The 23,799-nt window shown below is 43.8% G+C and overlaps 1 protein-coding gene across 2 annotated transcripts in view; it reads left to right on the forward strand.

The window, feature by feature from the left end:
* Nucleotides 1-23,799, forward strand: part of LOC135916016 (uncharacterized) — a 50,061-nt gene that overhangs the window by 265 nt on the left and 25,997 nt on the right. The window contains exons 2-5 of one of the 2 annotated variants that reach the window (XM_065449214.1): nt 265-307; nt 4,318-4,467; nt 10,149-10,255; nt 16,262-16,400. In XM_065449214.1, coding sequence (XP_065305286.1) covers nt 265-307; nt 4,318-4,467; nt 10,149-10,255; nt 16,262-16,400 — 439 coding nt within the window. Of the gene's footprint in view, nt 1-264; nt 308-1,165; nt 1,283-4,317; nt 4,468-10,148; nt 10,256-16,261; nt 16,401-23,799 lie in introns of those variants that run through there. The other variant, XM_065449215.1, reaches the window with a different exon arrangement.

Consider the following 23,799-nt stretch of genomic DNA (forward strand, 5'->3'; position numbering starts at 1 on the left):
TATCAGTTGGTCTACCGTGGCAATCCGTATGACCCGTTTAAAGGCAACTACACGTGCACAGAAGCCATTTTCCATTTTGTGCTGTTACTTCGCCATCTTCCCGTTGATACTTGCTCTCGTGCTCGTGTTATCCGAAACGTACCAATGACAGTTGTTGCTTCCTGTCGAACTTGATAACTACGTTGATCTCATAGAAACTTTACCTTTACTAAACCTCTGCAAATAACTGTTTGCCATTCAATTTTATTTCCTCTCTTTTTCCAGCTACATGAGCCACTTGGATCATGCATCCTACATCATACAAACAGTGAGTGACGCAGTTAATCCTTGTCATATGTTATCAGTTTCTCGTGAAAACACTTGCTTAGAGGCGTTTGATCAAAACTTTCCTCTATCCTGCAAAACTGTATAGCCGATTGACTGATAGATGTCACTCGTTTTAAAATTGTGTGATGTCTCTGAAAACGAATATGTGCGATCGTGCTCTTCACGAGCTCCAAGGTTGGTAAAATAATTTGTGTTTATGTCTGAGGCACAAAAAATAATAATTTTCCCAAAAGTGCCCACAGATGTCAGAACTCATTCAACATGCGCATTCCCGCCTCCTTACGCTGGTAACTGCTGTCATACTTTCTGTTCTACGCCGTCGGCCTTGTTGACATCCATGTTTGCAGCTGTGTTCGCGGAAGAACAGGACTACGTACTATACATCCGTCGTCAGTTCAGAGCACACCTTTCTATTTGCTCTCATTTTGTATTCCTGTTCCTGCGCTTTGTTTTCTGAAAGTATAGTTATGAATGTTTGCTGCACAAGGTCGCTCGACTCCCGGCCGCGGTAACCGCATCCTAATTCAGCTGAAATATTGATTGACTTGAAAAAAAGTATATATATATATATATATATATATATATATATATATATATATATATATATATATATATATATATATGTGTGTGTGTGTGTGTGTGTGTGTGTGTGTGTGTGTGTGTGTGTGTGTGTGTGTGTGTGTGCTTTACACGGACACGCATATTACGCCATAACGCTTTTCATAACCTCAATCCAAGCTAAGTGGCCAGCCACATGCAAAATGCTTTGCACACACACACACATGTGTGTGTGTGTTTACGTGTGTCTGTGTGTGTTTGTATGTTTGTGACTAGAGATTGAACTGAAGCTGTGCTAATCTAATGAACAGTGAACAAATGTGCAGCAGCTTGTTTTGTGTCAAACAAACTCTTTTACATCAGGAAGAGGCATCAACAACAACAAAACAAAATGAAGGTAATTTAGTGCCCTGAAATGGGTGTGTACAACATTTTTCAATGAGTGCGCAAGCGTGCACTATCGCAATTCATCGTGCCAACTGAGTGAAAATAGGTGCGTTTTATAAACCAGTGGCACTTGTATACTAATGTTTTCTTTGAAATTTGCGTCAAGTGAGGAGGTGCAACTTATAGAACGGTTTGACTAATGGTCCAGAAAATATGGTAATCACTGCTCTTGACTTGGGCGGAACTGTGGGGCCAATACCTTGGAAGCCCAAGCTGAAAATTGCAACAAATACCTAAAGAATTCCACTACTCCTCCAGCAATAATGGCAAGCCTAGCTGAATTCAATACCATCAATAATTGGAAGTGGTCATGTGGGCAGCTGCACAAATAGAAAAATGTTGGCGCATATTAGGAAGACGTTCATAAGCCATCAATGGCAGTTTACTGATGTTGTTGTAAAGAACACCATATGATCACTGTTCCCTGCTCTGACAAAACATTGGGGCCAACACTTAGAGGCTAACAAGGAAGTACAAGAGGGAGTTAAGGGCTGTGCTACAAACGGTGATAGAAAGCAAGACAGTAGTCAGAAAATTGAGAGATAGATGGGTGGCAGTATGGATATGAGATCAGATGCACCTTGAAGTCATGTAAAGTGTAGAACAAATAACTGGTGATCTGTTAAAGTAACTGGAGGTGTAGCCAAGGGATTGAAAATAAAGTCAATTCGCAGAGAACTGAGATGAAAGATGAAATTAATTCATTTGCATGCGCAGGATGGGCTCGTCTGATAAAGGACCGGTGTAATGTGCATCTCAGGGAGAGGCCGCCAATTGGCAGAATTCTATATTCTTGAAGACAAGGTCTTCTTAGTTAACTTCATATGGGGTTGGCATATCTTGGATCTGGCTATTTTGTAACCACTTCCAGAAGAATATGGTCAGTTAGGTGACTTGTAGATGTATGAACTTGAAACGGGCATCAAATGACACCTCTTCATGTCAAGAACACAGCAATAGTCAGCAACTAAGGATGTAATCAAAAAAGGAGTATAATTAGCTGCATGCATGTTATCGATGGGGTGGGATATGGGGGTCTGTGTCGCGGCCGCCCTTCACCAGAGGCCACAAATGCCCGATTTCAGGACGGTGGCGAGTTGGGTGAAAGAATCAGGGCAAGCGGAGAGCCTCTGGCTGCACGACAGCATCACCCGAGCCTTAGGCATGTGTTTTGCAGATGCCGTAAACACTCGGGGCGAATAGACCCTGTACCTCACGGTTGCATTAAAGAGCAACACGAAAACCAAGGTGAGGGGCGTTGCAGAGTGTCAAATGCTGAAGAAAGAAATCGTCGACCAATTGTCGGCACTAAGCAAGACAAGGTCGACGTAATTGTGCATGAAATAATAAACATAAAAAAGATAAGAAAAGAGACGTTAAATGAACATTTAATCATTTGAATCGCCGTGTAGCTTGACCTTGTCTTCTTTAGTATCAAAACTTGGTTGACCCTTCTTTTCTTTAACTGCCAATGTAACCACTTACCAATTTATCATGGACAGCTTACAACATCCCGTAACATTACTCTTGGCTTGCCAAAAAGAAAAAAAAAAATAGAAAACACTCTGAAGATACTGGCCATCAACACAACTAGATGACTTGGTAACTTACTCTGAAAAGATTGGCGATCAACATAACTAGATGACTTAGTAACCTACTCTGAAGAGATTTGCCATCAGCACAACTAGCTGACTTAGTAACTTGCTATGAGCAAGGCAGTTGTTTTTAACTCTTTCCCTACCATGGGGAATATAGTTCTTTTTGGTAGGTTATGCCAGATCTTTCTTCTGAAGGAACTACTGCACTCAATATTTTATGTAATACATAAACAAAAAGCACAATGAATGCACTTTTCATGCATAAAAGTTTTATTAACGAGATATATGTCGTAAAAAAAAGATCTATATTGCAAGAATCAAGATTGTGGGATAAAATTTAGCAAAGTTTGTAAAGACCTGCTTGTATCTACTCAGAAAAAAATTTAACAAAATTATGAGGTATACAAAATGTACTGCGGTCTGATAGGCACTATCTCTGAAAAAATCAAAATTTTTTAATTGAGCAGGTATTTCACTACAAAAATTTAAGTGTAAACGCTACTGTTTTGCATGCAGGCGGCGACCACCGATGTTCCGGGCTGGCTTGCGTCATCATTGCTCTCAGAGTCAAACTCAGACGAAAAGAGGGCACCCTCAGACTTGCTGGGGCTCGATCCATCGATAAAATTAGCCGCAAACGCAGCGTAATCACGAGATATGCAGTCTTTTGAAGCGTGCGCGCCGCGTCACTCTCGGAGGCAGTCATTTTGCTTTCAACTTTGATGATCACGAAACTTTGGAGTGCATTACAAAAATTAATGCCTTGTGACGAAAAAGCGAACTGCATAGAAAACAAAAATATAGTTCTCCCCCCTCACTTCCTATGGCGCAGAGTGTCTGTGAGCGGCGTGGAAGGTCTCGAAAGCGGCGTTTCAAGCCATTGATAGCGGGCAGGCAGTTTTGCTTTCTACTTTGACAATTGTTAAAATTTCAGAGCGTGCTCAAACATCGCCACCTGGGGGGAGAAAGTGAACTGCTTAGGAAACATGAGAATATCTCTCCTCCTTTGTGTCTGATGGGCAGTGTCTCCGTGGGTGGTGTGGAAAGTCTTGAAACCAGCGTTTCAAACCATCGTTAGCAGTCTAACGATACCCAATGGGCGCAGTACAAAAAGATTTAAAGGGCTGTGGATTTCACGAATGCAGGAAATATCAACTGTAGTGTAGATTAGAATGTTCACTACCATTTTATTATTGGTAAGCTTACCTTCATTTTGTTTTGTTGTTGTTGGTGCCTCTTCCTGATGTAAAAGAGTTTGTTTGACACGAAACAAGCTGCTGCACATTTGTTCACTGCTCATTACATTAGCGCACCTTCAGTTGAGTCTCTATGTATAGTGTGCTAGCACCACTTATGGAACTGTTTTGCATATTTTTGCCGTTTCCAGGTTGTCGGACTTATGATTATTCTTCCTGGAACCTGAATGAAGATCAAGTAGTCACTTCATTAGAGGACCTGGACTACCACATTTACCTGTCAACATACTCCTATTCCAAAGAAGTTGCACTAAATGTTTCCTTTGAGACCACATCGAAAGGTATGCTCAATTCATTTGGCAAGCAGGGCTGCGGGATTTTGCAACTTTGTATACATTGTGGTGCCAAGCACAAAAGTTACAATTAAATATTGTATAACAGAGGTTATAAAGCTCATCAGTGGTTACAAAGTAGTGACCTCTGGCGCCATCTGGTTTGGCTAGAAAAAAATGTTTATTGACCTGTACTCATGCATATAGTAATGGCATCTATTAGGAAAATTACAGTGATTATGTTGTATTGCATACAATGCATCACACTCGACATGAACAAAGCTGCGGAAACCAACAGAACAAGAAATGATACTGCTTTGATAAGTCAACGCTGACAAGTGTTGGTTCAACAGCACTACCACAGTGTACATACGAAAAAGTTGCAGTCACCCTCGGATTCACACGACATTGAGAAAGGACCCAAATGCAGTCTTAACTGACGTAAATGAAAGTTGTTGCACAACACTTTAGTCACAGAAGGCACCCCATAGTTCTAGCGGTGAACGTCGCTTCACCCAATTGACGGGGGAAATGGGAATTGAGGCCTTCTTTAAAGCCGCTTTTACCAAATTTAATGAAACTGCACAACTTCATTATGTCTTTGTGCAGATTTTAAATGTGCAATCATTCTTATAGTTGGCCAATTAGTTCCAAGGATAACTAATATAAATTACAGTTACTGGGAACAATGGAGCAATGACTACTCACCAAAATGTTGGTTAAGGCACATAATTAAATACTAGGAAGCAAAAAGTTGACAAACAATGATAGGGATATTTTTTTTTGTATGACAGGTATTAAGAATTACACAGCACTTCAAAGTGTTGCACACACTGTGGTGGCGTAACAGCTATGCTGTTGTGCTGCTAAGCCCAAGGGTGCGGGACCAAATCCCCGCTGCAGCACCTGCGACCCACCACTGTAAACACAACACTTGTTTCTGTTTACAATGGCCGGCTGAAGTGGCAACATAGGGCAATTGGCCACACTGCTGGCTATGGCAGCGGAGGCTCAAGTGACCGTACCTGGTAATCTGGACCCAAGTAGAGCAACAGAGTGACTCATGCAAGCGGAACACCTACACCTGCCAAGCAGTACGCTTCATATATAGAGCTAAAGAAAGAGTCTACAAAAGACATAACAATGGCACAGAGGGCAGTCACATGGAGATGACATCAAGTGCTCCGTGTTGGTGCAGGCGGTTCAAATAGAGGAGCAGCAGTGCCTTTGATGGCGATTTCCTTGACAAAAAATTTATATATTGTCATTCAGAAAGCAATGGTACACTTCTAGGCAAATACTTTGTCAATCTAGCTTGACTTTCCTTTAGTGTCCCTCTAACAGCCCCTCACCAGGTCTGGCCATTTTGACCTGACAAGTGCAAAGCATACAATGCGCGATAACAATTGTGTCTGCAAAGTATTACATCGCTACGCGCCAAGGAAAGATCTGAAATTTCAAACAGAATGCCATTTGCTTTTTTCCTCGCGACCGCTGCCCTCCAAGCTGGAGGATGACCTACACGTGCTAGTGCACCTACGTACATGTGTTTGTGCTGTGATGTCGCCTGTGGTGACACATGACTTCGAGAATTATTCAAGGCAACATCTGTTGTTTGTGTAGTACAGGGTGACTCCGGAAAGTAACGCAATTATTTTTTTTTTCTGGCGCTGCTGTTGGACATACCACGATCAGATTGGTTGGGTTAGGTGGGGTAACTCTTAGCCTTTCATCATTGCCTAGAGCAGTCTGCTCCAAGCTCTGGGAGCATCAGGATCGCTGTTTTCGTGAACTTCCTGATAGTGCGCTGTCACTACGTGTGATGCCATCTGCACGCGAACAGGGGTACGCGATCAAGTTCTATGCTAAACTTGATAAGAGTCTTGCCGATACCTACCAAATGATTCAGCAAGCCTATGAGAATTCTGCTTTGTCATATTCTCAAGTTTCAAGGTGGTTGAAGGCATTTAAAGGAGGCCAAGAAGGCGTGGATGATGAATCCCGCTCTGGACAGCCATCAACGAGCAAAAGTGACGAAAATGTGTCTCGTGTTCATGATCTTTTAAACACCAACCGTTGAATGAGTGTGCGGATGATAGCACAGACTCTTAGTATTCCGAAAACCACCGTGCACAACATCGTAAGCGACAATTTGAACATGCAGAAAGTGTGCGCCAAGCTGGTCACCAAACTATTCACTGATGACCACAAGAACAACCGAGTAATGATCGTCAGCGAAGTTTTGGAATGCGTGCAAATTGAACCTTATTTTTTTAGTGTCATTACTGGCAACAAAACACGGGTATTTGAGTAAAATCCTGAGACGAAGTGCCAAAGTTCCGAATGGCACACCTCGGAGTCCCCTCTCCCCAAGAAGGCAAGAATGAGCAAGTTGAAACTGAAAACAATGCTAATTGTCTTTTTTTACACCAAGGGTGGGGTTCTCAAAGAATTTGTACCCCTAGGGCAGACAGTCAACGCTGCCTACTATGTGGATGTGCGCGAGAGATTGAGAAAAAGGGTCCTCCGAGCGCGAAAGGATATCTCTGATACCTGGCAGTTGCACCATGAGAACGCTCCCAGCCACACGTCTCTGCGCGTACGGTAGTTCCTGGCCAAGCACAACTTGGTGACACTGCCCCAGCCCCCTTATAACCCTGACCTGGCTCCGACGGACTTGTTTCTCTTCCCAAGAAATCAAGAGCGCCTTGAAAGGAGTCCGTTTTGGGACCATAAAAGCCATCCAAACCGCCGTGACAAAGGCTCTAAAAGAGGTTCCCATCTACGCCTTCCAGGATGCGTACAGTGCATGGCAGAGTTGCTGGCAAAAATGTGCAGATGCCAGAGGAGACTACTTCGAAGAATTCTGAATGTTTGTAATGATATCTTGAATAAATGTTTTTCTACGGTTAAAGTTACATTACTTTCCGGACACACCCTGTATGTTGCTTTAATAGACAAACTAAAGTTTAGAGAAATAATAAAACACACAAACCGACTGTTTGCGCGTTTTTTGTTTTTCTTCGCACCGCAACAAGAGAGATGTACTGCCGTTTCGTCTGCTTGTTCCTGCGTTGTGCAGTCGCACGCGCAGACACCAAAACTATCTCATTTTCTACCGTGTTTCAGCGCGGGATTGTGCTCTATGATCCGCTTGTGTCTGCCTCAGTGTTTGTGTAGCACTGACTTATACTATTAGTAAGGTACCCTCGTGCACAACGTGCAAAATCGTGCGCTGCGCGAAACAAGACAATCACGACAGCTCGCGTGCTATGCCGCCAGCAGAAGTGCACCACACTGCAAAAAAGCAAGGAGCAAGAAAAATAAAAATTAAGGCGGGGCCTGTGACATATGTGTTAACGCGATCCTCGAGCTCAGGAATGGGAGAACACAGGAAGGAAGGCTAGACGGGCCAAGTGGAGAGAGGGTCTATGTTTGCGGTGAAGCTGGCCTCTTGAAATCATGGGTTCACACTATGTAATATTTTTGTCTTGGCTATTAATGAGCCAATTTGAAAATATTTTGCAACAGAGCGCTCTCTAGAGGATACGTAACAACTTCCAGTATATAACCGAAATTTGCTATGTGGCTTAGTGAAGGGCCTTTTAAGGAAACCCAGTTAGTCAAAATTAATCTGGAGTCCTCCACTAGCATGGCTCATAATCGTCTTGTGGTTTTGGCATGTGAAACCCCAGAATTTAATTAGTTAAATTCAAAAAATTCAAAGTGTTGTGTTCAAAATGTGGTAAATTCATTATTTAATATACAGCTAAACAAAAAATTTGGACCGATATTTTAGAATCTCCTCCTACCATTGTTTGCATTATGCATTTAGCTTCATGCCATAACAAAAAGCATGATTCTGGGTGTCCTGATGGCTGACACATTGCTCCCAAGAGATTGCAAGGAGCCTAAAATTTGTGTTTTGAGGAAATGCAGAATGGAACAAGGAAATAACATTTTTAATTGAATGCAGCAAGAAATTTAGAGATGTTTGCATTGCTAGATGGTTAGTAGCCACCAGGGATATAATCAGTTTTCTTAGAGCTACCCAAATACCATTTTCAAAGAATCATTTTTTTTTTTTCAGTTGTTTGGTCCCGAAAACCCATGTCCTTCCCTTAAAGCAGCTGGCCCCCCATGCTATCACCTGCTCCCAGAAACCCGTTAAATTTAGCAGGCAAGAAACCGTGTGGGAGGCCCCATTAGCTGGCTGAACTACAATTCTCCAGCTGCAACTACTTTCGCACTGCAGCCTATCATAGTTGTACAAATCAATAACACTGCAGAGTGCACAAGAGAGGGTTTCATACATGAGCTTGAGGCATGAGGAATGTTGCTTATATTTGAGTGCACCGAAACCTTTCCCTATAACTGGGTATAGGTAGCAAATGCATTCGTTTATCAGCCAAATCAGTTGCATACAACATGTGACTGAAGTTTCCAGTGATTAACTGGCACACCACTGTCACAATCCAGATGGGAGCATACATATTCTTCGCGGAGGGACAAAACTTGAATTTTGGTTCTTTTGTAACGCTGCTTTTGTACTATAAAAATTACACTTTTTTTTAAGAAATAAAGTGTGACAGCGTCTGTTCTAAAATTCGTTGGACGGTAAGGAAAAGTGGGTGAATTAGGTGTGAAGAGCTTTAGCTGCACGTCATCTAAATAGGTTTTAGCAAATTCACTATGATAGTCTTGCACAGCCATTCTTGGGGGTGATGTCCTCTGCAAGCATTTTGTCTGGACAGTGGGATGGTGAGCAAGGGACTGTTGCCCATGACCTCAGCGTCCCATCGGCCAATCACTTCTGATGCCCCTTGCAAGCATGCGCACCCATGAATTTGAAAACGCTGCTGTTGCCACGTCAAATATTTCTCTGACCATTTTTATTGGATCACTGTTCACCTGAGTTTCTGTCACTGTTATTTGAGTGCACTTGGTTGTTTAACAGAAAACAAGGGCGAAAGCTGGACAGCATGCATTTAAGGTCAATGACACATGCACAGTCTTTGTCTTCCACCTTTCTTTTGCATTATTCCATTTTTGAGACCTTTGCTGCTATTTCAGGATAACAACTAGCCTTATTAAGGCTATTTTTCACTCATTTGCAGTGCTTAGCTAACAGGACATATAAATTTATTTAAGTTGAAAAAGCATGGAAATCCATTTTGACGAGAGTTTAACTTTAAAATGATACTCTGGCTATTTGAGGCAGGCTATCTACCTACCCTAATATGGCTAAAGGAGCAGGGCAGTGAGGTGTTATCCAATGTACAAGTGATAAAAACATCATTTCTTGTTTTTTTGAAAAGGGGAGATGTGCAAATAGTAACTTTTGCAACCAAATCAAATACAAATTGAATAGTGTAAAAAGCGAATCAAAAATAGAATATTTTTCTAATATTTTTCATATCATAAGTACCCATTTATTGAACTTATATATAACAATGTTCACATTCTAGTATTCATAACATCAGCAAGTTTCTGTCACCAGAATTGATATTACCTGCAACGCTTTTGAGTTGAGCATGTTCACTGGTGTGGCTACTAAGTGCATAGACTTTCTTTGAAGGGGGGTTGAGGGTGGGGGGAGAATGTCCATGTCAACACCCTTTGAATTAACACGTTGCTTCCTGTGTCGGCCATCTTCAAATAACCTTTCTTTTTAAATATTGGTGTTTCAGATGTGCATGGCTTCGACTTTTCATTGGTCGAGTACAGGTTTCCTGGCGCTGCAGGAAAGTATGAGACTTGCCGCTTGTTTGACTTGAGGAAGTCCCTGCAGCAGTCGGTGAGTGCACCTCTCTACTGCATTCACCAGCAACTCTCTTAGAGTTGTAATTTCCCCATCTTAACAGTCAAGATGATTAAGTTCTCAGTGACCATATAGTCACAAAGGAGCACAGAAGGTGTAAATTAAAGGGACACTAAAGCGAAACAATAAATCTGTTTAGACTAAGGAAGCGTTGTTTGAGAACCCTGCAGGCAGTCATTTCAAAAAAATGGTTTTATAAATAGATGAGAAAATGAAGGTCCAAGGATCAGTATTTTAATTTCGCGCCGAAACCCCAGTGCCGATACGTCAGCGTGACGTCAAGGATTCCAAAGTATGTTTTCGCATTTGGGCCGCATTGGCTCAATAAAGGTTCCCGAAACTTGCCATGTTTAATGTTCGGTTCTTTTAGAACACAATGTAGTCAATCTGTACCATTATATGTAATTAGTAGGCCCTAGAAGATGCCATCAAAATCCAAGAGGTCACAACCCCCAGGTGCAGGAACTTAAGTAGGCGTCGCCACCCGTATTTCGTTCTTGCGCTTTTTCTGGCGTACCAAACGGCTTATCATTGTAAGAGTGGTGTTTTTGGTGTTGTAGAATGGTAATTTACTGATGCAGAAGAAATAATTTTTCACTTTAGTGTCCCTTTAAGTTGGTTAATGAAGTTCAATCTAAAAACTTATTTAGCAAACTAATGCAATGTTCATTTCATCACATTGTTTATTGGTGGTTAAAAAGTTATGGTCTGGTTCACTGAGTGTTGCAAACTATACCCAGCAGGTATTACTTTTTTTTTCCATTTATGCATTTCAGTGCCTTAAGCCTCATAATGTTTATAGAGTGATGTTGACAATAACAGGTAACTTTAACAATTTGTCTGGTTGGGTCATAGTCTTGTTGTACTGATCGCATGCTTGATCTGCTGTGTCTCCCCATGGGTGCATGAAAGTTGCATTTGCATGCACAGCTCTGAAGATGCTGCGTATTCAATATTCGTAACATCTTCTGGCTTCTGCTTTGTGTTGGAAGATTCCATCAAAATGAAGCCATGGGACCAGTGGTGCATGCTGTAAGGATGAATAAGTTAATGTAGAAAAATAATCTTGACAGCTGATTGTGAAGGAATATACTTGACACATTCACTATCACTCGCCCTCCCCCTTCTATTCTAACCATGGTGTGTCTCATCACTTACCAGTGGGTCACAAGCAACATACCTCAAACACGTGGTGATAAACACGGCACTCACATACTTTAGGCCTTTCCCGCAGCCCTAACCCTTTGTATGCCAACTTTTCTTTTTTCAAAAACGTTAGAATTTCCAGAATTTTTTTATGACTGATTAATATTGAGTTGAGTACAACTTGTTGCTGGGCGGGTGGGTTGAGATGTTATAAATACATAGTTGCGCTAACAGGATAATAAAAACTTGGGAAGAAAAGTAGGAAACGAAAGTTCGAGCTCTGAACTTCAACTGGTTTTATTCTTACAGCAGAGCAGGGAGAATCAACAAATGTGCATGTGTACATCAGTATCATCTAGAGTGATTAAAGTGACGTTTTTAACAACAACATTTGTCGTCAAACAGGAAAACAAATTCAACTCGTGACTCTCCCTTTCGTGTGATATGCCTCCAAAAGTTCTCTTGCTAACAGATCACTACTACTGCCAATTACCTTTGTTCATTGTAGACAATTCATGTTCCTGTGCCCAGTCATTGCCACATCTCCCCGTTCGGCCCATGTACGACTTCCCACATTTCAGCAGTATCTCAAGACCCTCGTATAATAACGCCGTCGCTCATTGCACATATGGTCTGGTGTGATTTTTCTGGCATCCTGACTTTTTGTCAGTGCGGCTTATGCGTGGGCACATGCACACCAAACCTGTTTGCGACTTTCTTCAAATTGTGGGAAAGTTTCCGGATGTATGGTACGACTGCGGGTTTGCATTCTTTTTGTCAAGGCAAGGCATATGCTTTTTTCCCTTCACCTTCTGGAGCAATGTTTTTGAGACTGCCCCAACAACCGAGCTCAGGTAGCTGGCTGTGTGTAGCCTCAGCAATTGGTTGTCAAAGAGTTGTTATTGTTCTTTTAACCAACTTTGAATGTGCCGAATCATATAGCGGCAATTCCTTCTGGGCACCTGGGCTATACTGCCAACAGATGTGGTTGTTTCAAAAACTAAAGACAGATCTAGAAACTGAAGAGTACAATGGGAAGGGATGTGATGTGTAAATAGCATGCCCTTCCCATGTAGCCTCAAATTGTGTAAGACCTTGTTAATGCACTGGTCAACAGTAAAATCATGGCTACATTAAAAAAAAAATTAAATATCATCAACGTATCTAAAAGCCTTAAGGAAGACCCTATCATCAAAGGAACCATGCAGATCACGGTCAATTGACACCAAGAAAATGTCACAGAGTACAGGAGCAGAGTCCGGCAAGTCCAGAGATCCCACATGGATCGTCAAAACTTTTTTTAAAGAAAATTACCTTCAACTTCTTCAGTCTGGCAAGGAGGACGTTTTGCGGTTTTCTCAGGAGGTGTGTTTAACAACAAGGCACAATAAGCTCTAGCAAAGAACTGTTTCCCATTCAAAGAAAAGGCAACAAGAAATAATCAATAGCACTCTGCAGAGAGCTTAACCTTTTGAAGTTTGTCAAGGAACTAAGTGAACGTAAAGGTGTTTCATTAAAAGTGTTTTTAAGAGCAAAATTTCACAAGGAAGGAATTCCATTCCGTGCCATCATAAGCAAGAAAGGTTCTTGGCAGCAGTTAGTTAGCCAGTGTCTTTTAAAGAATTTGAAATTATTGCAAGTGGATGCTCTTTTTATGACTAAAAGTTCTAGAGATGTAATTCAGTTCTTGAAAGTAAATGCTCGATCACATATATTTTTTCTTTAGGCGTGATTGATTTGTTTTTCTCAGTGCCTCAACAGGAAATGTGTACCTCTGTTAGGGATTGCATAGACCGTAACAGCATAGACCGTAACAGCCCAGTAGATCTTCAGAATCTAGTGGGCATGTCCAATGACAATATTGTGGTTTTGTTGAAATTTATTATAAAATCTACTTTTCTGTCTTTTTAACAAGGACGATGTGTGTGTTCAACGGCAGGGGATATGCATTGGTTCCTGCATTGCTCCTGTGCTCTGCGACAGTTAGTTCACATCAGTTCACCGTGACCTGCACAGTTACTTTGACTATAGGCCCTTCCTTAAAGATTTTAGATACGTAAATGACTTTTAAATTTAAAAAAAAGTGATCATATATTTACCATTGGCCAGCGCATTAACAAAGTGATTTTAGTCTACATGGGAAGTGCATGCTATTTACACATGAAATCCCGTCCCATGGTACTCTTCAGTTTTCAGATTTTTCTTTAATTTTTGACAAAAACCATGTATCTTGGCAGTATAGCCCACGTGTCCAGAAGGAATTGCTGCCATACGATTTGGCACATCCAGATTTGGTTAAAAGAGCAATAGCAACTCTTTGCCTTGTGTCTGCTCTCATGAAGTCGTGCCCTCACGCGATGCAGGTCAGCTTTGACAACCAATTAGCGAGGCTACACACAGCCGGCTACCTGAACTTAGTCATAGGGGCGGTCTCAGAAACATTGCTCCAGAAGGTGAAGAGAAAAAAACACATGCCTTGCCCTGACCAAAAAGGATGCGAACCCGCAGTGGTGCCATATTTCCACAAACTTTCCCACAATTTGAAGTCACAAATAGGTTTGGTGTGCCTGTTGCTTTCTCAGCGCCACGGAAGTTGACTGGACTGTGTTAACGCATTAACAAAAAGTCAGAATGCCAGAAAATTCACACCAGACCATACGTGAAACGTGCAACGGACATTACAGACGAGATAACGCTGAAATGTGAGAAGTCGTACGTGGGCCAAACGGGGAGATGCAGCAATGACCGGGCACAGGAGCAAGAATTGTCTACAATGAACAAAGGTAATGCGCACTTACCTGCACATTGCATGGCTTGCTTGGCAGTAGTGGTGATCCGTTAGCAAGATAACTTTTGGAGGCATATCGCACAAAAGAGAGAGTCACGAGTTGCATTAGTGATACGTCTGTTTTCCAGTTTGACAACGAGATTCAGGTGTTAAAAACTTCACTGTAATTTCTCTAGACCATATTTATGTACGCATGCACATTTGTTGATTCTCCTTGCTCTGCTGTAAGAATAAAAACAGTTGAAGTTCAGTGCTCGAACTTTCATTTCCTACTTTTGTTCCTAAGTCTTTATTTTCCTACCAGTGCAACTATGTATTCATTTATATTGAATTGCTTTCATAATTTAGTCATCAGAAATTCATTTATTTTCTGTTGGCGGTTACTATAAATTTAAAAAATTCTTTAAGCTGCAGATAGGCACACAGCCTACGCAGCTTGACATTTCTTGGAAGTTGCGTCAAGCATGCTTTTCTTGTCATGCATACCACGCTTCATTTCTGGCATTGCAAGAGAGAAAATTGTGGAGGTGTCAATGGCAAAGCGTTATATTCGAACAGTATCAATGAAAGAGAGGCTTTTTCTCACAACCGTCCACACTAAGTTGAAGCTCTAAGCACAATTCGCTAGAACTTTCCATGTCTAATTGTTTGCTTGAGCATAAGAAATGTACAAAAAGACCACGCATCTGGCACTGAAAAATGTGGCTGTCATTGCTGCAGGCACCTAACTCCACACTGCTATCTTTAAAACCCAGCAGAGCCAGACATTGGCAGAGTTTTCACAGACTGCATCCCTAAAAAAAGTTTTCTGGCAAATTGGTGCCATTTAGTAGAGCAGCATTCACACCAAAATGATAAAACAACTGCCACTCGTCTGGGCCACTCAGTAAAGAAAAGAAATTCCTGGACGAGTGAGACTCATGATTTGCATGCTCTACTGGATGAAGCAGCCGGACGAGTAAGACTCGTACTTCGCACAGAAAGTGTTAATGAGGTGGCTTCACTGCCTTGGCTCCCAAGGAGGTTATTTGAAACATACTAGCTTACTAAGCTATGTTATTCTGTCATTAAACGAAGCTCTATTGGCCTACACTATACCGTGCTGTCACCCAATATATAGATGAAGATTTCCAGTGCTTCTTTTGGATCTTCAAGACATATTTTTCTTATGTGAGCAAATACGCATATGCTAGTTTTATCTTGCAAGTTGTGTGGGTTACGCCTTTCAGGTGTTTAGATAAGTTGCCCAGGTTTGACACCTAGGCAACATTAATCTACTCTGCACTAAATTTGTTTTGATTTCTTCGGCATTTTGTGCCATTAATGATCTTCATGCTAGTTGCAATCAAATGCAACATGAGCTTTCACGTGCAGTCATTTATCACAAAAATAGAGTGCGCTAGAACCTTCTTTGAGTGGTGCGACAGCACTTTTCCGCCTGATATGTTTTGTTTTTGCCAGTAGCTGAGGTGCTGCAATCGCTAACTATCAAACGTGCACATTGGGTGCTGGAGTGTGTGCCTGCTGTATGGCCAGAATCATGCTCCACCAGACCGGCCATGGGTAGAGGTACGGTTTGCTAGACGTGTTCACTAGCTAGCGATGACAACGGTGCCGCTACGAGCAGCACTTCGTGCGACACATGTGATAAGGTGAGGCCGTGCCGATCTGCATACTGCCCATATATTCTAGTTCATTCTAGTTCACTGTAACAAGGGTATTGTTTTTGTACTACAGGAAAGGTCTGTATTTTTGTTACCTTATAGCAGGAATACCTGTCGTGGCTCGCTGTTGACACAGATACCCGATGAACAGGTTCATGACAGTAAGAATGACAGCTGTACATGACAGTTGTCCGGGCCTCTGTCAAGCTACAGACCGCAGCTTTTAGCCCTGTCAACCACAAAACTTGTTTTGGGAAATAAAGAATTTGAATTTGAATGGTTTTTAGTTTTGGGCCCACCTCAGCAGTTAAGTTGGACATGATCACACAGCCCTGCACTAAAGGAGCAGTGAATAAATTTTTGTGAATTGGTTTTTCTTTCTAGGCTAGTGTCTTCTATGACTGCTACTTCAAGATCAGAGGAGATTACCTCAACAAGTACTTTTTCGTAACATCACGTGGATTACCTACAAATCGTGTGGCAAAGTTTTTTGTCACACTGTCGACGTCACCTGTGAAGCCTGGTGAGCATTTTACGAAAGCACCTTTTCAGATGTTTACAGCAGTGCCCAGACATAATAAATTCAGATGGAAACTTAGGATTGGTTGATGTATCGATAGTCTAATGTATGCATAAAAACATTGTCGACAATTTCTGAATAAATTCACTGATCGGATTATTTCTCCAGATAACTTACTTGCCATATTGCTTCACGTCATCATAGCTTCACGCGCATCTATGGCAAAACAGAGGCTTTTAACTGGTCCACGTGCCATTCGGCTCTGGAACAACCTTCCCGACAACATAGTTGCGGAAACTGACCGCAGAAAATTCAAGCACGGACTGAAGTCGCTTAACCCTTATTAACCATTAATATCACACTCACTGTCCTGTGTTATTTTTTCTACCTTTTTCTTGCACTGTTATACGTTTGTAACAAACTTGTAGAGTTCCTTTTTATTGTACTCATATGCAGCTTTATGTAGCTAATGTTTTTTTTTTTTGTTATTGTATGTACTTGATTGTTACTACTGTTATTGTATGCACTTGATTGTATGCCCCCCTTACTCATTCCCCATGTAGGGGCCTTGTAATGTATTTTACAAATAAAAAAAATAAAAAAATAATATTGCGCAATTCGCTGCATGTTCATGACCATGAGATAGTGGGACCACACTTGATCAGTGCAATCGAAATTCTATCGCGCATATTGGTTAAACACACTGCCTCGACATGTGGACGTCAGCGTTGTAATTGCATCTATACCTTCTGGTATTGTGGCATACTTGTGCGCTGGTATATACAGGCTATGCTAAAACTTTGTAATTATTAAAGATACCTAGATTCTACTAGATGTATATCAGTAGCCTTGAGTTTGCATACTCGATCCACAAGTTTGAAAGCTATATCTTGAGTCTCTTCCATTAAGATTACAGCACTTGTGTTCATAGTGGGTCAAAGCAGGGAACGCAATGGCATGTGCTCCTGTTCAGTTCTTTCTTTCAGCAATGAGGAGCCAGCTCAAGCGCGAGATCTGCTGATAGCGTAATACCTTAGTTATGCTAGTAGCCCACCTGCAATGTTTCTTTTTTTCCACATGATCTGTTGCCAGCTGAGAGGTGAAGTTGGAAGGTGAATTCTGTAATATGTGTCATGTGCAAATCTGTGGTGTTCCTTCGCCTTCCCTCCTTTTTCTATCCTTCACCATTTTCTCTGTATGCTGTTTGTCCCTTACTACTCCTCTCATCTTTCTTTTTTTTCTTTGCTTGTTTCTTTCTTTGTTTCTTTCTTCGGCTTCCTGCATCCCTGAAATCTTTCTAGAAGGTGCTGTTGGCCTGGACTTCTCATTGTGAGTGTGTGTCTTCTGTCCTTCGCATTGCGTTGTCTTCAGCTTCGTCCCAATTATGCCTAAAGATTAACCCTATGACAGCATTGCATGAAAAATCATGGTATGTGGTTTGCGATGTCTATTTCAGGGTGAAAACACACAAAAGGGCTGTAAATTCTGCTTATGTAGTGTAAAAGTTAATTAAAATTTAAGCTAAATAATTAATCCTGGGATTACCATCTGATTAAGAAGCATGCCATTGTGGGCAACTCCAGATTAATTTTGACCTTGCTTATATGCTTCAGGCAAAAGTAGTGTAAAATGCCAATGTGTTTTGTGTAGTCAACTGTGGTCGAACAAGGTATGTGTGAGGCTGGAGCCAACGTTTCAACAAGGGGACATGTGTTGATGATGAGTAGTTGCCATTTTTGAAGCATCAGCTACACCCTCGGACATCCCTTGCACGATTGCTTGATCACTTCAGATCAAGATCTTCCATTGAACCTCTGTCATGTATCTCATGGTTACTTTGGAAAACAAATATCTCATTCCTAAAATCTTGGGATTCTTACTGAGCGAACTTTAGAGCTGACTTGGTACTGACTGACTTTGCAATTCTGCAGTTGCAACATTAGGTCCAAAGTAACTAATGGAAAATGTAATTAGTCAACTTGGGGGAATAAATAGTTACTCAGTGCTTACTGCACAATATCTGATTTTTGCCGGCCATTTAAAGATCGCTGCTGTTGCTCATCTTCATTCTCTCTCTTACTCTCTCTTTTTCTTTGCAGTATTCTAGGTGATTCACAATAATACCAAACATTCTACTGTAGTGGATATTGAGTGCCATTTTATCTTAAAGTATGAACCCCATGCAAGCGACCTTGTGCGCGACAGCGACAAGCGACGCGATGGAGATGGCTGTCGCGTTCGCTCGTCACCTACAAGTCGCACCTCATGCGAGCGATGACTTCGAGCGACGTCTTCCCAGTGTTGCCGATATGAAGGCAGTAATATAGGCGCCGAAACTAGCGTGACGTGTGCTTTATTAACTTAAGTTGATGTGTTTTACTGTAAAAAGCAGCATAAAATATTCCTGAAAGTCTTGCAGTAGGTTCATATCCTTGCACGTATTAAAATTCAATCGTTTGCTCATTCCGTGCGAAAATCGGAAGTACTTGAGTTATGTACATCCAGTTCCGGCTTCATGCAATTGGCTAGTCGCTCATAGCACTTCCGGGTGATGAGGGACGAATTCTAGATTTGCAGAACCGAGCGATCGCGCGACAAGACTGAACAATCTGTTCACGCGACGGTCCGATCCGTCGCTCGTCACTGTCGCGCTCATGGGGTTTAGCCTTAAGTCCTGCAAGAAAAAATGGCAACACTGACCATTAGACCAAAATTAAGAATTAGTAACTAGTAAACACCTCTGGAGGATATTCTTTTCAAAAATAAGCAAAACTTGGTTTATCGGAGTGCCTTTTATGCATCAATCTGCAGAAAATTTGAAAACTGCACTGCTGCTCATTTACAACTTTGTCAGAACCAGCAAAAACTAAAGCTATCTGCAACAACTTCAAGTGGCTATCAAAGCGTACAGTGAATGCACTTCCCACTGTGATTAAGAAAACAACTGCTGCTAATGAGTTTGATTAAAGAGAGTCTAAGAATTGTTGGTAGTGTTGCAATCCCACCGATGGCACCGTCTGTTAGAATCTCAGCGCTGCCACCAGCTGTTGGAACCTCAGTGCTGACCCCCGTTATTGCAGTCGCACCGCTGGCACGAGTTGTTGCAAATGGGTCGCAAGCCCCAAGGGTAGCGTTGGCCTGGCGGCCTGGGGCACACTGGAAGCATCCGAAGGTCCCGGCAAAGCATGAGTCGACTGCTAACAGAACAACTTGTTTATTCTAGCATCGCAAAAGAGCGGCCGGTCGAATCGACCGAAGTGGAGAGACGGGAGAGCACGTTGCTCAACAGAAGAAATCGGAGCCTCTCTCTTGGCGTCCGGGAGCAGCTGCTTTTATACTCTTGGCGCCGCGGGCAAGAAGGAAGGTCACGGGATGACACCACGTGACAGCGAGGCACGGACGGACTGAGAGACATGTAGAGACGAGTGTAGTGACGCATCAGCCGGGCCGGCGCCGGTCAGACCTCCTCGCTTCACACTTGGGGAGCTCCTCTCCCCGGCTGCCGCCCTTTGACAAGCGTGGGCACACACACACACACGCACACACAAAGACACGTGGCACTGAACATGCCGGGACGCGCTCGGCGGGAATGCGTCGTGGCCGCTCCGAACGGGCCAAAATGTCCGGCGCTTTGAACGAAGCCCCGGCATCCGTTGCATCCGCGCCAGCTACACCGCGCGTCGTAGGCGAAACGTAACAGACCGCCCCGCCGGGGGAAGGAGATCCCGATGGTCAGGGGACTGCATCCGCTGTCCGGAGGGATGTCGCTCGGTGATGCTCATAACCGAAGTCGGTCGGACCTCGGCGTTTCTTGAGCGCAGCGCACCGAGAAGGCCTCGTTCTCACGTTCAGGTTCACATAGGACACTGCAAAGTGACTTCGGGAGAGTTGCCATTTTTGTTCTCGTTCCCAGCAAGCGTTAGAACTGCGCCGAAACTCAGCCGCTCAGTCAGCAAGCACGGCACAACCTTCACTAAGCCATGCCAGGCTCTTTCCCCTTTTATACTACTGCCTAGTTCCTTACAGTAGTCTAGCAGCACCCAGAATGCATCCACAAATCGGAAAATTGCACTAGAAAGCACATCATCACTTTGAAACACTACACAAAAGCAATATGTTAAAAATCCTGCCTCAGGAAGAAAAACATCAATAACAAACAATTTTGAGGCTGATTCCCACGTTAGGGGCTTCGACTTAAGCCATCGGCGTTACCGTTGAGACTCCCCTTTTTGTAACGCACCTCAAAGGAATATTGTTGCAAAGCGAAGCTCCAGCGCAGGAGGCGGCCATTTTTGGGAGAGATGGTCTGCAGCCATTGGAGAGGGCAGTGATCCGTCTCAATGATAAACCTCGAGCCAGCTAGGTAGCATGACAATTTCTGGACGGCCCACACGAGACACGCACACTCTTTCTCGGTGGCGCTGTACGCCTGCTCACGAGTGGTCAGCTTACGGCTAGCATACAGGACGGGGTGTTCTACTTCTCCATTTTCTCGTTGGCACAATACAACGCCCATGCCTCGCTCACTAGCATCGCACTGAACAACGAACCCTTTTGTGTAGTCGGGCGATCGTAGCACAGGCTGGCTTGTTAGGGCGCTCTTTAGGGCGCTAAAAGTTCTTTCCTTTGTCTCGTCCCAGACGACTGTTTGGGGCTCTGTCTTTCTTAGAGCATCCGTCAGGGGAGCCGCGATATCAGAGTACCTAGGGATGTACCTCTGATAGTAGCCGGCGACACCTAAGAACGACTGAATATCGGTCTTCGTGCGCGGTTGCGGGAAGTCTCGCACAGCGGCCACCTTTATTTCAGAGGGGCGGCGACGACTCCGTCCAATCACGTGACCGAGGTAGACAACCTCGGCCTGTGCTAACTGGCACTTGGGAGTCTTGACTGTCAAGCCCGCCTCGCGCAGGCGAGTTAGCACTGCCCGCAAGTGTGCCATATGCTCAGACCAGGATGCGGAGAATATCGCTATGTCGTCTAAATACGGTAAAGCGAATTCTTGCTGTCCCCGCAACACTTTATCTATGAGGCTTGAAAAACAGTATGGCGCGTTCTTCAAACCAAAACTCAACACTTTAGGACGGAATGTTCCCATTGGTGAAATGAACGCCGCATACCTACTAGCCTCTTCTGTAAGTGGAACCTGCCAATAACCCCTGACAAGATCTAGGGTGGAAATAAACTGAGCGCTACTAACTTTCTCAAGGCGCTCCTCGATGTTAGGGATCGGATAAATTTGATCCTTAGTTATGGAATTTAGCCTGCGGTAGTCGACACAAGGACGAGGTTCCTTGCCCGGTACCTCAACTAAAATCAAAGGGGAGGTATAATCACTCTCACCCGCCTCAATAACACCGAGCTGTAGCATCTTCTTTACCTCAGCCTCCATAATATCGTGTTGGCGGGGTGACACCCGGTACGCCTTGGATCGTACTGGCTCTGGGGAGGTAAGTTCTATATCATGAGTAAGGACAGAAGTCCTACCAGGCCTCTCAGAGAACTGACCTTGAAACTCTTGTAAGAGCTGGTGTACGGTTTTCTGCTCAGGCGACAGCGGTGCTTTACTGATTAAGTCACTAATGACTTGATCGGTGTCTTCCCTGTTCGTCACTGAGCCTTGTCCCGGAAGCTCGACCGGAAGCTCTTCGGGAGCGTTTACCATCATACACACTAGTGCTTCCCGTTGCTTATAGGGTTTGAGCAGATTACAGTGGCAAACTTGCTGTGCTTTCCGTTTTCCTGGCAGACTGACCACGTAGTTGACGTCCGACAGTTTTTGAACAATCCCTGCTGGGCCCTCCCACTGCATGTCGAGTTTGTTTTTTAGCGATGTGCGCAATATCATGACCTCATCGCCCACCTCAAAACGACGGGCCCTGGCTGTCTGATCATAATAAACCTTGGCCCTCTGCTGGGCCTTTGCCATTGCTTCACCTGACAACTCCTGTGCCCTTCTTAAGCGTTCGAGGAGCTTGAGCACATACTCCACCACGACTGGGTCGTCGCCCCTGCCTTCCCACGATTCTCGAAGCATGCGAAGCGGAGACCGCAGCGAGCGACCGTACACCAGCTCAGCTGGCGAAAACCCCGTAGCCGCATGCGGCGCGGTTCGTAATGCAAACATCACCCCAGGCAGACACAGCTCCCAGTCAGTTTGATGTTCAAAACACAATGCTCTCAACACGCGCTTCATGACGGAGTGGAGCTTCTCAACGGAATTCGACTGGGGGTGGTGCACTGAGCTGTGTAACAGCTTTACCCCGCACCTTTCGAGAAAGGCTGTCGTCAAAGCGCTAGTAAACACTGTGCCCTGATCTGATTGAATTTCCGCAGGAAAACCAACTTGCGCAAATATGGACAGTAGTGCATTGACTCTCTCAACTGAGCTGAGTTCTTTAAGCGGCACTGCTTCAGGGAACTTTGTCGCTGGGCAGATCACAGTCAAAATGTGTCTGTACCCCGTGGCTGTTACCGGCAGAGGTCCCACTGTATCAATAACGAGCCGTCTAAAAGGCTCCGTAATGATAGGTACCAACTTCAACGGCGCCCTCGATTTGTCCCCTGGTTTGCCCACCCGCTGACAGGTGTCGCATGTCTTCACAAAGTGGTCTGCGTCCCAAAAACACCCTGGCCAATAGTACTCTTGCAAGAGACGGTCCTTAGTTTTCTTAACTTCTAGGTGTCCGGACCACGAACCCCCATGCGACAAGCGCAACAGATCCTGACGGTAGCACTGAGGCACGATCAGCTGATCGAACTCCACTCCCCTGCGGTCTAGATACTTCCGGTACAGGACCCCACCTCTTTCCACAAAGCGAGCATTTTTCTTAGCGATACCTTCCTTGACAATGCAGCGTATGTTTTCTAGGCTGCCATCCTTCTTTTGCTCGGCTATCAAAGCCGACCGGCTGACTTTTAGCAACCTATTAAGTCCGTCTGACGTAGGCGCGATGAGCAAATCTGCAGATAGCTCTTCTAACTTTCCCGCATCGGGAATTTCTTCTCCAGTATCTGGTGCCTTTAACGCTACAGGCTCAATTTTATTCAGTTCGGGCGTGCTCTGAATATCAGCTTGCTGCGCCTCTGACCCTTTCTCATCGTTCGACAACGTCGGCCCCGCAACTACCGCCTTTGCAGCGAGCTCCCGAACCTTCGATCTGGTTAAGGCTTGAACGCTAGCCTCACCAAACAAAAGCCCCTTCTCGCGCAGGAGGTGATCGGACCTGTTCGAAAATAGGTACGGGTACTGGGGGGGCAGCATAGATGACACTGCCGCCTCCGTCTCAAGTGCTCCGAAAGGTCCTTCAATAAGCACTTTTGCTACGGGCAGACACACGCTATGAGCTTCCACGGCTTGCTTGATCCATGCGCACTCGCCCGTGAACATATCGGGTTCTAC

This window comes from Dermacentor albipictus, chromosome 4 (assembly GCF_038994185.2).
Source record: "Dermacentor albipictus isolate Rhodes 1998 colony chromosome 4, USDA_Dalb.pri_finalv2, whole genome shotgun sequence".
Lineage (NCBI taxonomy): Eukaryota > Metazoa > Arthropoda > Arachnida > Ixodida > Ixodidae > Dermacentor > Dermacentor albipictus.